Source organism: Alexandromys fortis, unplaced genomic scaffold (assembly GCF_014885135.2).
Source record: "Alexandromys fortis isolate MF-2015 unplaced genomic scaffold, M_Fortis_MF-2015_v1.1 scaffold_56, whole genome shotgun sequence".
Classification (NCBI taxonomy): domain Eukaryota; kingdom Metazoa; phylum Chordata; class Mammalia; order Rodentia; family Cricetidae; genus Alexandromys; species Alexandromys fortis.
This window is the reverse complement of record NW_026067935.1, coordinates 8300396-8315217: the sequence shown is the minus strand read 5'-3', so window position 1 is coordinate 8315217 and position 14822 is coordinate 8300396. Positions and strand designations below refer to the sequence as shown.

The following is a 14822-nucleotide window of genomic DNA, read 5'->3' as shown; positions in this document are numbered from 1 at the left end:
TGTAGACATAGCATTTCGAGGAGGTTGGCAGGAGCTAGGAAAACCAGGAGGCTAAAATGAGGTCAGAAAGGATGACTATAAAAATGTTGAAGATGCCTGAGCTGGAAGGAAGAAGCTGGCAAGAGGTGTCAGCATGCTGTGTGGGGGCAGGGGAGCTGTAATGGTCGAATGAGGTAACACATGATCCATGTGAGGTAACTAATACATGTAAAGTCCCTAGACCCACGGCAGCACCTAAGTGCTTGGTGAGCGTGAGCTCTCGCGGTATTCTGGTGTCTACGTCTGATGATGCCCAGACACTGCGTCTTTCATCATCTCATTTTCTAGCACAGCAGTCTTGTGAAGTGTGCAGTCCTGCTCTCTCCCTTCTGAGACAAGGAAAGGGGGAAGTGAAGATGATAAAAACCGAGATGGATTTCAGGTCAGAAATTCCTGTAGGGGGCACTGTGGGACTGGAGGCGAGTCCAAGCCTCCTCCCTGTAGGGGGCGCTGTGGGACTGCAGGCAAGTCCAAGCCTCCTCATCCTCTGTCCGCCTCCACCCTCACCTGTCCCTGCTGACACAACACAGGAGGAGTTAGGATAGGTCTGAGGGGATGATTGACACAGCCTGACCCAATCCAAAACCCTGGGTAGGGCTACTCTGCCCACACATCTGCCACAATGCTACCACTGCAGATGGCATTGCCATTGTCACGGTCTGCAAAGGTAGTCTGGTCTGGGTTGTGTTCCTGGTACATACGAATAATTAATGCCCACTGCAGGCTCCTACCCGCTGCCACCACTAGGGAAGGCCCCCTGATGGATCACCCACCTGGAGTAATATTGCAAGTCTGGGTAGCTACGGAGAATTTCTCAGTTTCACTCTTCCCCACTGTCGCTGTACATTCTCCAGTGGCCTAAAAGAAAAACAAGAGGTCATTTTGTCTAGTCTTTCTTTCTCATGTATGCATCTAGCTCGTAATGTTGGTAATTGTTATTTAAAGCTTTTTTTTCTAATAGTTTTTTTCTTAGAGACTTATTTGATTTTATGTACATGAATGTTTGCCTGTATATATCCTCATTCCTGTAGAGGCCAGAGGACAGCATCAGATCCCATGGAACTAGAGTCACAGAAAGTTATGGAATCCATTTGGACGCTAGAATCACAACGCAGGTCTTCTGCAAGAGATCTTAACCACTGAGCTATCTCTCCAGTCCTCTACCAAAGTTAGAGACATGAGAATGAATATTGAGTGACTGCTCCCACAGGCAACTGATCTTCCAGGGTCAGGGAGGGACAGAGTAGGGCTTCTGCTCTTGAGCCTCGATGTGGAGTCCTAGAGAGGCTTCTCTGCCGCCAAGATGAACACTGTGCCTCAGAAAAACAGGCTAACCTTCCTCCTTTAATGTCCCTTTTACTGTCAGTGGGTTCATGTTCTCTAAATAATCTTCGGTTAAACCTCTTAGAATATCCCCTCTTCATTCTGCTGTGTGCCAGCTCCCTCTGCCCTGGTGCCTCTCAATGCCTCTGTTTTCCCACCTTGTAGAGATACACCACATGCACGTAACAGGTCACTGTGAGGAATAAACGTGCTAACACACAGAAAGAGCCCAGTGAAGCAGCACACAGTCGGTCTTCATGGTGGCTGTCCAGGCATGGTGCTGAACTAACTGTGCTTTTTGTCTTCTTTGTCAGCCTTATCCACTGTACTGGGTGTCAGGAGCTATCATGTGAGGCTAGAACTCACCCCATGCCTTCCTGCATCTCTGAGAGATTCTGCAGGGCATAGCTGCCAGACAGGCTCAGTGAGGGGCAGAGCCAGCTCGGCAATCCTGGTCTCCTAATCTGGAGTGCAGTGTGCTCTTTTACAACCATGGAGGACCACAGTGTGAGCACACTCGGGAGGATGCTGACATCCCATCTAGGAGGAGAGTCCAAGCTTATAAGAATTATCTGCTTCTCAGGCAGATGATGCCCGCCATTCCCTCTCACACGTGGAAAGCATCCATCCGCTGCTAGATCTGAAGTTTCTTTAAGATGCCTATTGTCAACGAGATCTTGTTTAGTTGATCTCGTTTCAGCCTCCTCCAGCCAGGGAGACCAAGGTTGTCTCGTTTTAATAGGTTAGAGCACCTACTGAGGAAGGCCAAGTGGCATCCTACCTCTAGGAGGCAAAGTCAAGATTTGAACTTAGGCCCAGGATAGTTCTTAACTAGACCTTAGACTCAGCCCAAAAGCCTATCTGTTGTCTCTGTGGAGTCAAACACACAAGCTTTGGTTGGTTATTAGAGCCATTTTCTCATGAGAGGATAACAAGATTGTTTAATGATTGGCATATTTGTGGTTTTTTTGTCCTCTCAAGAATTCAGATAGAGTGAGGCTAAATTTTCTATATAGTAAGAGGTTTATGTGCATCCTTCATAAACAAACCCAATAATAGAAAGCATGCCCTTGTAATTAAGAAAGTCTGTCGATGATAATGGGCAAGGAAGTTGGTGTGCATGCATTATGGATCAATTCTAAGGAATTAAATCTTGTCCCTTGCAGCACGGAAGGGACCGGAACCAGCAGGTTGGTGAAAGCATCAGGCATAGGCCAGCAAGGCCAGCAAAGGTGATGTCACAGAAGCTAGGAGCGGAACACTGGAGGCTGCGGACAGGACAGGGCTGGCAAGAATACCGAGTGAATACAGACGAGGATTTTATATTGTTCTTGCAGAACTGCTGGAAGGTTTTGAATTTTGTCACCGTAAAGGAACAGGTACCCCGGCTTTAAACAAGCCCATGGGGGTCAAATCCTCAGATGTACCCCACCATGTGTACAATTCTATGTTTGATCTATCAGTTTGACACTGTCATTTAAGTGTTACAGAGCCCCGAGGGTTCCACACAGCAGGCTGGGGACTTTGGAATGAAGAGCAGACTTACGGCTTCCTCGGCGTCCTTGTAGTCACAGTCCTGCCAGGTGAGGCCACTCTGAACAGGGCAGTTGCCCTCCTTGATCTGATACTTGAAGGAGTAAAATGTGTCAGAACCCACCTGAGGAAAGCAAGGGTAACGCATGACGTCATTCAGTGGACCCAGCAGCAAATATGTGGGAGTTGATGTATTACAAATACCCGCCCTTCTCCGACTCAAGGAGCGTTGTGTTTCTTAAAATATAAACGTTTACAATCACATAAATACTCCTTGGAAGAATGCTCATAATATACTTATATTCTTAGCCGTTCCAAAGCAGCACCCATAGTATTAGCCCTGCCCTTTTTCTGTGAAACCTAGTTTACATGTACATATCTGGGTCTTTAAACGTCTGGTTGAAGGTGGGCATAGTGTGAAGCCTGTAATCCGGGTACCACACTTGGGGAGCTGAGACAGGAGGGCCTTGGCTTCAAGGCCAGCAGAGCTACATAAGGAGGCACTGCGTCAAAAAAAAACCAAAGGCCAGGGTCCAGCTTAGAGGTCAGGTGACGTTTGCCCTGGGCTGGATCTCCAGTGTCCGGGAGGGGAAGCCGACTATAGGGACATCCACCATCCAATGGAGACAACAGTGCACAGTGGCCCAGAGAGTGTGGAGGGAGAATGCGAGCTGTACTGTAGCAAGAAACAAAAGGCTTCATTTTACCTCCAGAAAACAAGCAAAGTCTACGTCCATCAGGGTTTTCTTTTTATTCTCATGTCAAGTTATTGGATTTTTCTCCTGCTGAAGTAACTTGACCAATCCAAAGAAAGAGTCTTTAAAAGTATAATTTATTATATTATGTATTTTAAAAACTTCTACATTTTTAAAAAGTTCTAAATGTGTGTGAGTATTTCACTGAATATATGTACATATACTACATGTGTTCCTGGTACAAACAAACATCGTGGCCAAAAGAGGTACCATATTTCGAGTTATCGATGGCTCTGAATGACCATGGGTGTTGAGAACTGAACCCAGCTCTTCTACTAGAGAGTAGTCAGTGCCCTGAACCACCGACCACCTCTCTAGTCTGTGAACTCTATCTGTTTATCTATCTATCTATCTATCTATCTATCTATCTATCTATCTATCTATCTCCACCCATCTATCATCTATCTATTATATATATCAATCTCTATCTACCTATCATCTATCTAGCTAATCTAATCTATCAATCTCTATCTATCTACCTACCTATCATCTATCTATCTATCTAATCTATCAATCTCTATCTAACTATCTATCAATCATCTATTTATATATCTATCTATATCTAACTCTCTATCTATCTTGCTTTTTTTCAATACAGGTTTTCTCTTTGTAACAGCCCTAACTGTCCTGAAACTTGCTCTATAGAGCAGGCTGGCCTCAAATGCACAGAGATCCACCTGCCCAGCTTTCACCCAGCTATTTTTAAAACTCTTATAGAGTTTGTTTTTCTCTGATTTATGAATCCTGCCTACATTTGCCTCCTGCCTGAGTGGACTAAGGCAGAAATGAAAGCATAGTAAAATCCAGCTGAAACAGACAGGGGGGCGGGGAGTAGCTTGCCTACCTAGCATACACTGGGTTTGAATCCCTGGCACCACATAAACCTCGCATGGAGGCACTCGCCTGTAATCAAAGCACTAGGGAGATGCAGGCCAGAAGATGAAAAGTTTGCATTTATCATGAGCACCATAACAAAGTCGCGGTCAGTCTAAGGCTGCCTGACACCCTGCCTCAACCTCCCTGCATCCCCCAGACTAAAGAAAACTAATGGAAACATTGTTATAAACCTCAAAGAATCCGCTACACACACTTGGTGGTATTCACTTGGTCCAAGGCAATGATGACAACTCTCTTCCTGTTCCCTTTATTCAGCCCATGCAGAACTCTCACTTAAGACTGGGAGGTCATTGAGTTCACAGACCCAAGGCTGATTAAGTTGCTGGATTTCCCTGTGCCTTGTCCCTTTCAAACATCTCCACCTGCTGCTGTTTCTGTCTTCCCGGGACACGGCTTTTAGGGTCACCCAGGAAGCCACTCTTGCTTACCTAAGGACTGACCACCTCCCGTGCTCTACTCCCATGCCAGAGAGCACGAATTACAAGTGATCTCAGGGTTAAGCAGTCACTCACCATTTTAGTGCCCTCCGTCACTCGGTACAACACAAACTGGTAGCCAGTTTGGTTCCCAGCATTGTACTTCTTCAGAGCAGCTTCTACAGCATGAAACACATCCTCATCATTGCAGTCGATTTCCTCGGTGCTTTCTTCCTGTGCTAAACTTAGGAGCAGCCTGGAGCAGAGGAACAGTATAGTAACTAGCTTCATGATTCGAGTTTCCCCCTAGAGTCAGAGGGGTCGTTTTGACGAGAACTGGAAGCCAACTCAGCAGCTGTTTTTAGCAGCCTCTCTGTTCTGTCCAGTCCTCCTTTCTCTCTGTCTGACCACTGGGACCCTTTTTAGATTCCTGCAGTCAAAAACTGTTTGCCCTCTTCCCAGAGAACAAATAAGACTTGGTTAGCTCTCCAAGCAGGTTTCAGGCTGAAACATTGCAACACAGGGGTTGTTGACTTGCGCCTTTGACTTTGGAAAGAATGTGGGAAGGCAGAGCCCCATTTCCAAAACATTGCATAATGTTAATGAATTAGAGCAGAAACCAATAAAAGAGGAGCTAAAAGCAACATCCAATTCTGTTAGCCTCTTGCAATGCTACTGGACCAATTACAATGGTTTCTATGTTTGTGAACATGAGGACAATGTACAAACCTCCCACACAGCATTACTTATGAAATGCCAGTGTGTTCAGAAGCAGGTTAACGGGATGTCAGTGTGTACAGAAGCAGGCTAACGGGAATTGATATGTACAGAAGCATACTAACAGGATGTCGGCATGTTCAGAAGCAGCCTAGGTTGATCGTGAAAGCATAGATTCTACAGTTAGAAGGTTTTTTATAAATTATATGTATTGTAATTTTGTGGACGTCAGAATGAGATGTTCTGCACAGAGCTAAAGATAAGCCTACGTGTCATGTCATAATTGTGCAAGGCCAGCAAAAGTCACGGATATTAATAACAAACAGAAAAGTTCAGTTCTTTAGCTGCATGAGTAAAGACTCTAGCATGGGCCCTCATTAGTTCAAGAATGTAGACTATTCTACAGAAGCAGCAATTATGGGCACATTGTGTAGGAAGACGTGCTCCTGGTTGGTACATTATCAACTTTCTAATACGGAATAATAAATACAGGTATTGTAAAAGGTTACACAAATCCACTGCATGTCTACAAAAACGCAAAGGTGAATGCAGTAGCCAGTGCGCATGTCCAGCCATTCATGTCTCCAACAAAGAGGACTGTCCTACGACTGCACACCTGAGGAAGAGCTAGCTTCAGCAAGGGCTGGGAAACGCTGGAGTCGCAGGAGTACAGTGGAGCCGGCATATATCTCCTAGGTAAAAGGATCTTGTTAAAGCTAGGACAGCAGGTTTAAGGCTGTCAAGTCTAAGCAGTTATTCAAATCTTTTGCAGCCTGTCTGCGCGTGTCTCAATCATGTGACTTGTCTTCCAACCTGTGTCCAAATCATCTGGCTTACAAAACCCCAAAGGAAAACATAGACATAATCAATTCAGCAGGGGTTCTATTAAATAACAGTAGCACACAAGGCTGTGATTATGGGGAAGCAAAGAAAGTCTGAGCATTAGCGACCTAACGCTTGCTTGCTCCTTGTTGGAGCCAGCCCTTCACCAGCTATGCAATAGGTACAATTACTGTTCCATTGATTACATTGCTATTCCACGTCCTCTGTTTCAGTGCACGGTTAAACTAGTCTGATGCAGGAGGGTCATCTGTCTATGTGTTACTTTCATTGGTTAATAAAGAAACTGCCTTGGCCTTCTGATAGGCCAGCCCTTAGGTGGATAGCATAGACAGAACAGAATTCTGGGAGGAAGAAAGCTGAGTCAGGCAGACGCCATGAAGCTCTGGCCCAAGATGGGCGTAAGTTAGAATCTTCTCGGTAAGCAACCACCTCATGGTCCTACACAGATTATTAGAAATGGATTAATCAAGATGTGAGAATTAGCCAATAAGAGGCTGGAACTAATGGGCCAGGCAGTGTTTAAATGAATACAATTTGTGTATTGTTATTTCAGGTGTAAAGCTAGCCATGTGGGAGCCGGACAGGACAAAAAACAGTCCTGCTCATCTCATTACTACACTAGTCAAACCCTCCACACGTGTAGGTTTCCCTACAATGACAGCACACACCACCATTTCAATTATGTCATAAAATTTTCTTTTGTATTTCAAACAAGTGTGGTCAGTACACTAACCTTGAGGTCGTATCAGAGGCAGCGCTCCTTCAACTCAATTCTAATTCCTGGAACTTAATATTTCCTGAAGAATGTTTATTCGTAAATCCTTTATAGCATCAGTCCTTCAAACTTCTCCTACATCAAAATGACCCAGATAACAAACAACACACGCTATCGAGCAATATCCATGTTACCTTCAACATTTATGCTTGAGACTCATTTTATTAAGCCCCCTTCAGCCTATTCGCTGTTTTCAGCAAATGATTATCATAACACATGTGCACACACACACACACATGCATTACATTGTATCGGGAACGTGGAAGAGTACATAATTTAAGATTACAGTTTTGCGATAGCTTAGGTTATAAAATCTGACATCGGAAATCTAAGACAAATAAAATTGGTTGCTGACTGTTCTCAAGAAGGCAAATCGAGCTCTTTCCTCTTGCAGCCATTGCTGGATTGCAGCTGCCAAAATGAAGTTCAATCCCTTTGTGACTTCTGACCAGAGCAAGAACCGCAAATGGCATTTTAATGCACCTTCTCACATTCGGAGAAAGATCATGTCTTCCCCCTTTGCCAAAGAGCTGAGACAGAAGTACAATGTTCGGTCGATGCTCATTCGAAAGGATGATGAAGTTCCTGTTGTCCAGGGACACTACAAAGGCCAGCAGATTGGCAAAGTGGTCCAAGTGTACAGGAAGAAATACGTCATCTACATTGAACGGGTACAGCGGGAAAAGGCTAATGGCACATCTGTCCACGTGGGCATCTACCCCAACAAGGTGGGTATCACCAGGCTAAAGCTGGGCAAAGACTGAAAGAAGATCCTGGAAAAGAAAGCCAAGTCTCGACAAGTAGAAAAGGAGAAGGGCAAATACAAGGAAGAAATGATTGAGAAGATGCAGGAGTAGGGGCGTCTCATACAGTTTCCATTAAAGACTGCTTGAGGGGAAAAAAAAGGAGGCAAATCGAACAAACACCCTGAGTGCACAGGACGACAGCAGTCTTAGGACTTAAGAGATTTTAAGGTGTATCATTAACTCTGGCTGTGAGGCCCCGCAAATGTTCCAGGCTCTTAGAGTATAAAGATACCTTTGTATTTCTTCGCCATAGATAAGTTTCCAGGTTGAGCAGAAGGAAAAGAGGAGCTAGCAGATGGTAGGGTGAGGAAGTGAGTAAGGTACACTATCATGAAGGACACAGATCACTGTGAACGTTTTCAGTGGAGGCTCACAACCAGAACAGCCAGCAGGTAAAAAATACCGCTTTGGAGGAGGCTGCTCAGAGCTCTAACCTGACTTCTAAAAGTTACTGACTTTGTGGTTTGAAAGAAAATGGACTCCATAGGCCCACAGTGAGTAGCACTATTAGAAGGTGTGGCCTTGTAGAAGTAGGTGTGGCCTTGTTGGAATAGGTGTGGCCCTGTTGGAGTGGGTGTGGCTATTTTGGAATAGGTGAGGCCCTGTTGAGTAGGTGTTGCCTTGTTGGAGTGGATGGGGTATGTTGGAGTGGTGAGGCCATGTTGGAGTAGGTGTGGCCTTGTTGAAGTGATTGTGGCCCTGTTGGAGTGGGTGGGGCCTTGTTGAAATGGGTGTGGCTCTGTTGGAGTAGGTGAGGCCCTCTTGAGTGTAAAGACACTCCTTACAGATTGTGTCAATGTTTTCTGGGGTTTCCAGGTCAGTGACATCTACGTTGTAGGACAAAACTGCTCTGCAGAATCCAAAGACCTGTGAAAGAAGATGTCTGTTAGTGTATGTCAGTGCATGTATGGTGAATGTGCACATATGTATGTGTACATGTCTGAGTACAGGGGAGTGAAGATTTATAATCGAGGAAAGGGACCAGGTCTGTGACTTCCTTTTGGAGTCACTGCCTTGCACACAAGACAGCTGAACAAACAAGGGAAACTGAGGTCAATACCATCACACATCCCATGAATTATTTATCAGTGTTATCTAGTCAACACTTATGTACAGGGCCCTCAGGTTTTTGTTCAGATTTCCGTGGTTTTCTGCCCTGAGTAGGCATGCGGACTGTTGGCACTTCCGTTGGCAGTGTTAGGAAGGACCCCACTTCTGCTCTTAGGGCACTGTTTCTGCACTAAAGGTCCAGATTATGTGTGCCTGGGAGAATGAGGAAGGCTTAGAAGATGGGTTTGCATCTTGCAAAGTGGTGGGGAGGGCAGGGCCACTGCAAACTTGGGTTTGCTTGGGCCTTGTGAACTTGTCCTCTGTCCCTAATGGTTGGCATTCCTGTGCTCTGAAAGTCTCTAAACCCATTTGCCAAAGGACAAGAAGACACGTCATTTCTAGTAAAAGTTATGCATTGAGACTGTCTATTCAGTTTTGAAGTCAAACAAATCTATATGAATGTGGCTTTAAGGTTTACCAGCAGTGGGAGACAAATTGAGCAAAAGTTCTGAAATTCGATGTCTGTTAAATGAGTTTAATACTATCTACTCACAGGTTACAAACAACTTTAGTTAAGAGAGGTGAGGCTATTAGTGCCCCCCTTCTCCAGCCCTCAGCATTCTGTCCTGGGTTTTTAGCACCATACAGACACAGTAAGGAATTTGTTAGGGATGTGTTTAGGAGAGAGAATGTCTTCTCTTTTGTGGCCTCTGAGTAGGAATCTAGAATTGGACCACCTGGGAAATTTGAGCAGTTGGAACATGAAACAGTGGATGCTTCCTCCCATCTGGCCAGAGAAAGTGAACGTGCCATTAAACCACAGACAAGCCCTGGAGTTGAGGTCGAAATGGAGTTCCCATTTGCTGACATTTCCTGGCTAAGAGTGCACAGGCAAATGGTTCAGATTTCAGGCCTCTCTGGGTGGGTGGTGGAGCACCCTTCAATCCCAGCATTTCACTCTCTCTGAGGTCGAGGCCACATTGATCTAGAAAGTAGATTCTAGGACAGTCAGGGATACACAAAGAAACCTGTTGAGAAAACAAACAAACAAACAAACCACCAAAACAAAAAGAGATTTCAGGTCTCCTTATTCCGGGGTAGCGGAGCCAGACACTTTCATAGCTTCAGCGGCTTCAGGAGAAGCTCAGTAGACAGTGGGTGGAGAGGCGCTGTAAATGTGTTAGCCACTTTCTCATCACTGTGACCGGATACCTGCTAAGCAATGCCTAAGGGGCAGAGATACCCAGTATTTCTGGTAAGATCTTCCGGCAGATAACGGGTCAGTTTGATCAGGGATGAGGTCCTGCTGGACAGACCTGGATTCTAACCCAAGCTCAGCTGTGAACCAGGGCAGGAACCAGGGTCACTTCTTCTCTTGTCATTTGCCATCCCATGGGGGTTGATTCATGGTTGTTGATGGCCCTAGTACCTGCTGGTTATTAGTTCACTAAGCCTTTGGTCTTGATGAATTGACAACTCAATTTCAGGTGTATGTATATAACATCATGTATATGGTAAAACTATTTTCCCATCTGCAAACCAGAGAAAGCATGAGCGCTTACCCATCTGCAAACCAGAGAAAGCATGAGCGCTTACCTTCTGCAGTGGTGGTGCCAGTGTTGGTAAGGGAACATTTGACAGGAAAGAGCCCCTTTGAGTAGTGTTCACTGTCTAAATGGCATGTTTCACAGGTGTGTGTCATACTTACTGGAGGCCTTCTGTGGAAATACTGTGTAGAACAGTTCCGCATAGAGAAGTTCACATAGTAATTGGTTCTTTCCCCTCCTCTCTAGAACAGAGGAATCAGCAGAGTTTCACGAGCAAAAAACGTTAAAAGGAAAAGCAATAGATACTTATTATGCAATATCTCACAAAGCACTATGGGAATTAAAATTAAAAATGCATGCTATTTTTCTATGCTTTCTGCTTCCAAAAAATATATGACGTCAGTGATAAGAGATCACCATTTTGCAGAAACTTTAATATACAAGCATAAGCACTGTAGGGAAATACACCCTCCCTGAGCCCAGACCCTCATTCTTGGGGGATGTCAGTGCTACTGGGTTTTTTTTTTTCATTTTATTTATGTTTTTTTGTGTGTGGGGGGGTGTTTTTCCTTCATGTGTGACTGTGCTCCGTGTACATGCAGTGTCCAAGGAGTTCAAAAGAGGGTATCAGATCTTATGGAATAAGAGTTACAGATGGCTGTGAGCAACCATGTGGATTCTGGGAAGCCAACCTAGGTCCTCTAGAAGAACCATGAGTGCTCTCAACGTGTGAACATTCTCCTCAACCCCATTGCCATTGCTTTGATGTGTTTCTTCTTCTAGGCTTTTTCACATGTGTGGATATTTAGATATTTAAATATTTCGTTTGCATGGACTCATAAGCTTAGTAGCGACCTGTAACTTTTTTCTCTCTTCCCAATACACGTGGGTCCAGAACACTCTTCATAGCAAAACACATTATATGTATCCCGTTGTATAAAACACCATGACCTATTCGAGTTTCCCTTTCCAAAACACTTGGCAGGGCTAGAGAAATACTGTGGTTGTTAAGAGTACCTTCTGGGGGCTGGAGAGATGGCTCAGCGGTTAAGAACACTGTCTGTTCTTCCAAAGGTCCTGAGTTCAATTCCCAGCAACCACATGGTGGCTCACAACCATCTGTAGTGAGGTCTGGTGCCCTCTTCTGGCCTGCAGGCATACAAGTAGACAGAATACTGTATACTAAATAAATAAATATTTTAAAAAAAAAGAGTACCTTCTGCTCTTTCAAAGGACATGAGTTCAATTCCCAGTACCCACAGCAGGAGATCCAGTGTTCTCTCCTGGCCTCTGGGGGCAGAGCACATGCAAAGTGCACATACATATACACAAGCAAACACGCATATACATACAAATACAAAATCTTTAAAAGCAAAGGCCAACCATCAACTGGCTGTTCTACCAGACAGTTCTGTGGGGGAGGCACTAGAATTCGTGGACTGTGAAGCAGCATCATCAATAATGCTGGTCATGGTGAGGATTTTGTTTTTGGTTTTGTTTTTTTGAGCCTCAGTATTCTAATCATAATACAAGAAGGCTAAAATTGGGTGGTTTTTAATGATCAAATAACCCCATCATTTTTTCTTTTTCCTTTCAGATGTTCAGTGTATCCTCGTTCTTCTCTCTCTCAAGAAAAAGAAGTTGTAGAAAAGCTGTGCATTGGCCTTGCTGGAGGCCGAGCATCGAAGGCTGTAACTGTCAGAAAGGCGGCTGGCCAGGTGAGGCAGGTAGACAGTGTGTGCCCCTCAGCTCCCCACACCAGGTCGGAGCAGGGAAAACTCACCGCTTTTATAACCCTGTCTACTCGGTCCACTCGGAAAGAGGCAAAGCCTTCGTTCTCCCTTTTGTACTTGTCCAGGGCATTATGGGCTTGTTGTCTGTGAACTTCGGACTCTTCAAGGTAATCCAGGAGCACAGGGCTGTCTTTGGTGTTGCTCAGGGCTGAGGAGACTGAAGAAGAAGAATAAGGGTGAGGCCACGGTGTCAAGAGAACCAGGTCTGGATACAGCTCATGTAAGTGCAGTGTGCAGGGGACACCAGGTTCTGTATTACAGATGCTTAAAGTAACGTGTCAAGATCAGTCAGTCAAGCTGCACAGACACCAGGCTGTCCCTGCCTGCTGGTACTTGTTGGTACTTGTTGGGACCTTTACCCATGATGCCTTGCCCACTACAGACTTCACAACTTGTTATCTTTGTTAAGGAGTGAGCTTTAAGTTAAAGGTACAGAAAAGGATCTAGCTCTCTCTCTCTCTCTCTCTCTCTCTCTCTCTCTCTCTCTCTCTCCTTTTTCTTCTTTCTTTTTTCTTTTTTTAGTTTTCGAGATAGGATTTCTCTGTGTAGCCCTGGCTTTCCTGGAACTCACTCTGTAGATTAGGCTGGCCTCAAACTTGCTGAGATCCACCTGCCTCTGCCTCCCAAGTGCTAGGACTAAAGGTGTGCCCCACTACCGCCCAGCTCTCTCCTGTCTTTCCAACCACAGGGAATCACTTTGTAGCTGGCCTCAAACTCACACCTTGGCCTCCTGTCTACTGGGAGGGCAGGCCTGTACCACCATGCCTTGCTTCTTTATTTCTTTAAACAACTTCCTATAGAAGCTGCTGGCTTGTTGCATGCATTCAATCATGCTGAGATCTGTTCTTCTGAAACTAAGTTTTTCAGAAAAATAAATAGGAGTCTGGATTCTGGAACCAACGCCATAGAGGTGTAGCTAGAATCATTTCTATCATGTCTCCATTGTTTCTGAGCATACACTTTGGATCTTTGCCAGATCCAGTTAGTTTTATCTCTAAAATAGCAAGTTTTATGATGATTATTCATAGTCTTGTGTGAGGTTAAACAATGACCAATGCATGACATAACACAATATATAACCACTCTGTACACTGTGGAGTGATAGAGAATGTCTAACTGTCGAAGCCAGTTCTTACCAAGTGTTAAGGATTCTGTGAAGACGACACATTCTATTTGATTTCAACAAGAATCCTAAATGAGAAAAATCTAAAGAGGTTACACAACCTGCTCCCCAAGCCACAGTTATTTGGAGATAACATATCTGGGCTGGCAGAAGTTCATGACCTTGGAGACAAAATCTAGACACAATGGAGATACGATTCCATTCCAACAGTGCTGACTTTGAATCAACTGGCAAATAGGGAAGTTTGAACTTAAGCTCAGGCTGGCCAAAACTCAGAGCTAAATCTCTTTATTGGGGTGTGTTGCCTCTTTAAGTCTCTTTGTTTAAATATTAAATCTCTTTAAATGATGTATGCCAGGGTGGGGTGTCATCTATTTCAGCAGTGAGTACGAATGGAGAAGGGAAGGGCTGCGGCCTTCTCTGATGGCTACCATGTGTTCCATTACGAACACCACCATATGATCAAGTTCTATGTTAATCTGGAATGAGCAATTCAGCAGACGACCTTACCAGAGCTCATGGTGTGGGTATCACCATTCACTCTAAAGTCTTGAGACTCGTTAGAGTATCTTGTAGCTACGACCTTACATTGTCCAGTCACCTGCAAAACAAGACTATTTGAAGCTCTTATGGAACCATGTGCACAGACGGCCTATGACAGAATACCAAGGCCATGTTACATCGTCTTACGTAACGTGTATTTGGGAATTCGTCCACTTGTCTTGTCCCAGAGCGGCCTTTTCAGCCTGCTCCGTGTGCTGCACACCTTTGGCATGCCAAACCCTGGTGAGAGCAACTGTTTAAATGGGTCGTGACCACTTCCCAAACATTATCATAGGAGACAGAACTAGGGACCCTCGATGTGCAAAACTCTCTCTTCTGGCCCTGACATCCCATGTCTGCTGATCCCTTGTGCTGTCCCCTGTGACAGGGAGACTGGCCTCAGTAACCAGGGCCAGCATGCACAGCAAGGCCGTGTTCCTTGCTGCAACCATGGCTGTCACTACTAACAGAAGGACCGATCACTCTTCAAGGAACACAGTTCCCAGTTCATACATTCATAGACTGTGGGTCTGGAAATGACATGGGCGTTCCAGTTGAGGAGACTGAAGTGTAAGATGATTGGGGATTTGCCCAAGGCTCGTAGCTGCTGATGCTCTCCTGGGGAGGCCACAAGCCCTTCTGACTTTCTATAACGGGGTTTC

The 14822-nt window shown here is 44.9% G+C and overlaps 2 protein-coding genes and 1 pseudogene across 10 annotated transcripts in view; 1 reads left to right on the top strand and 2 right to left on the bottom strand.

Annotated features, from left to right (window-relative positions):
- LOC126504268 (T-kininogen 2-like) overlaps positions 1 to 5447 on the bottom strand; it is a 72746-nt gene extending 67299 nt beyond the window's left edge. For 2 of the 9 annotated variants that reach the window (XM_050146510.1, XM_050146509.1), the window contains exons 1-3: positions 5060 to 5444; positions 2909 to 3019; positions 813 to 897 (exon numbers count right to left, since the gene is read on the bottom strand). In XM_050146510.1, the coding sequence (XP_050002467.1) occupies positions 813 to 897; positions 2909 to 3019; positions 5060 to 5254 (391 nt within the window). In that variant the 5' untranslated portion in view covers positions 5255 to 5444. Of the gene's footprint in view, positions 1 to 812; positions 898 to 2908; positions 3020 to 5059 lie in introns of all 9 variants that reach the window. The other 7 variants (XM_050146507.1, XM_050146505.1, XM_050146504.1 and 4 more) reach the window with 5 other exon arrangements.
- Positions 5448 to 7717: 2270 nt separating this feature from the next.
- Positions 7718 to 8155, top strand: LOC126504275 (60S ribosomal protein L26-like 1; annotated as a pseudogene).
- A 164-nt stretch (positions 8156 to 8319) lies between these two features.
- LOC126504347 (histidine-rich glycoprotein-like) lies at positions 8320 to 14392 on the bottom strand. The gene is made up of 5 exons (XM_050146644.1): positions 14308 to 14392; positions 12485 to 12651; positions 10863 to 10943; positions 8890 to 8971; positions 8320 to 8429 (listed from the first exon to the last, which is right to left on the bottom strand). Exons 1-5 carry the CDS (start codon positions 14390 to 14392, stop codon positions 8320 to 8322), a joined length of 525 nt encoding a protein of 174 aa, XP_050002601.1.
- Positions 14393 to 14822: the final 430 nt, after the last annotated feature.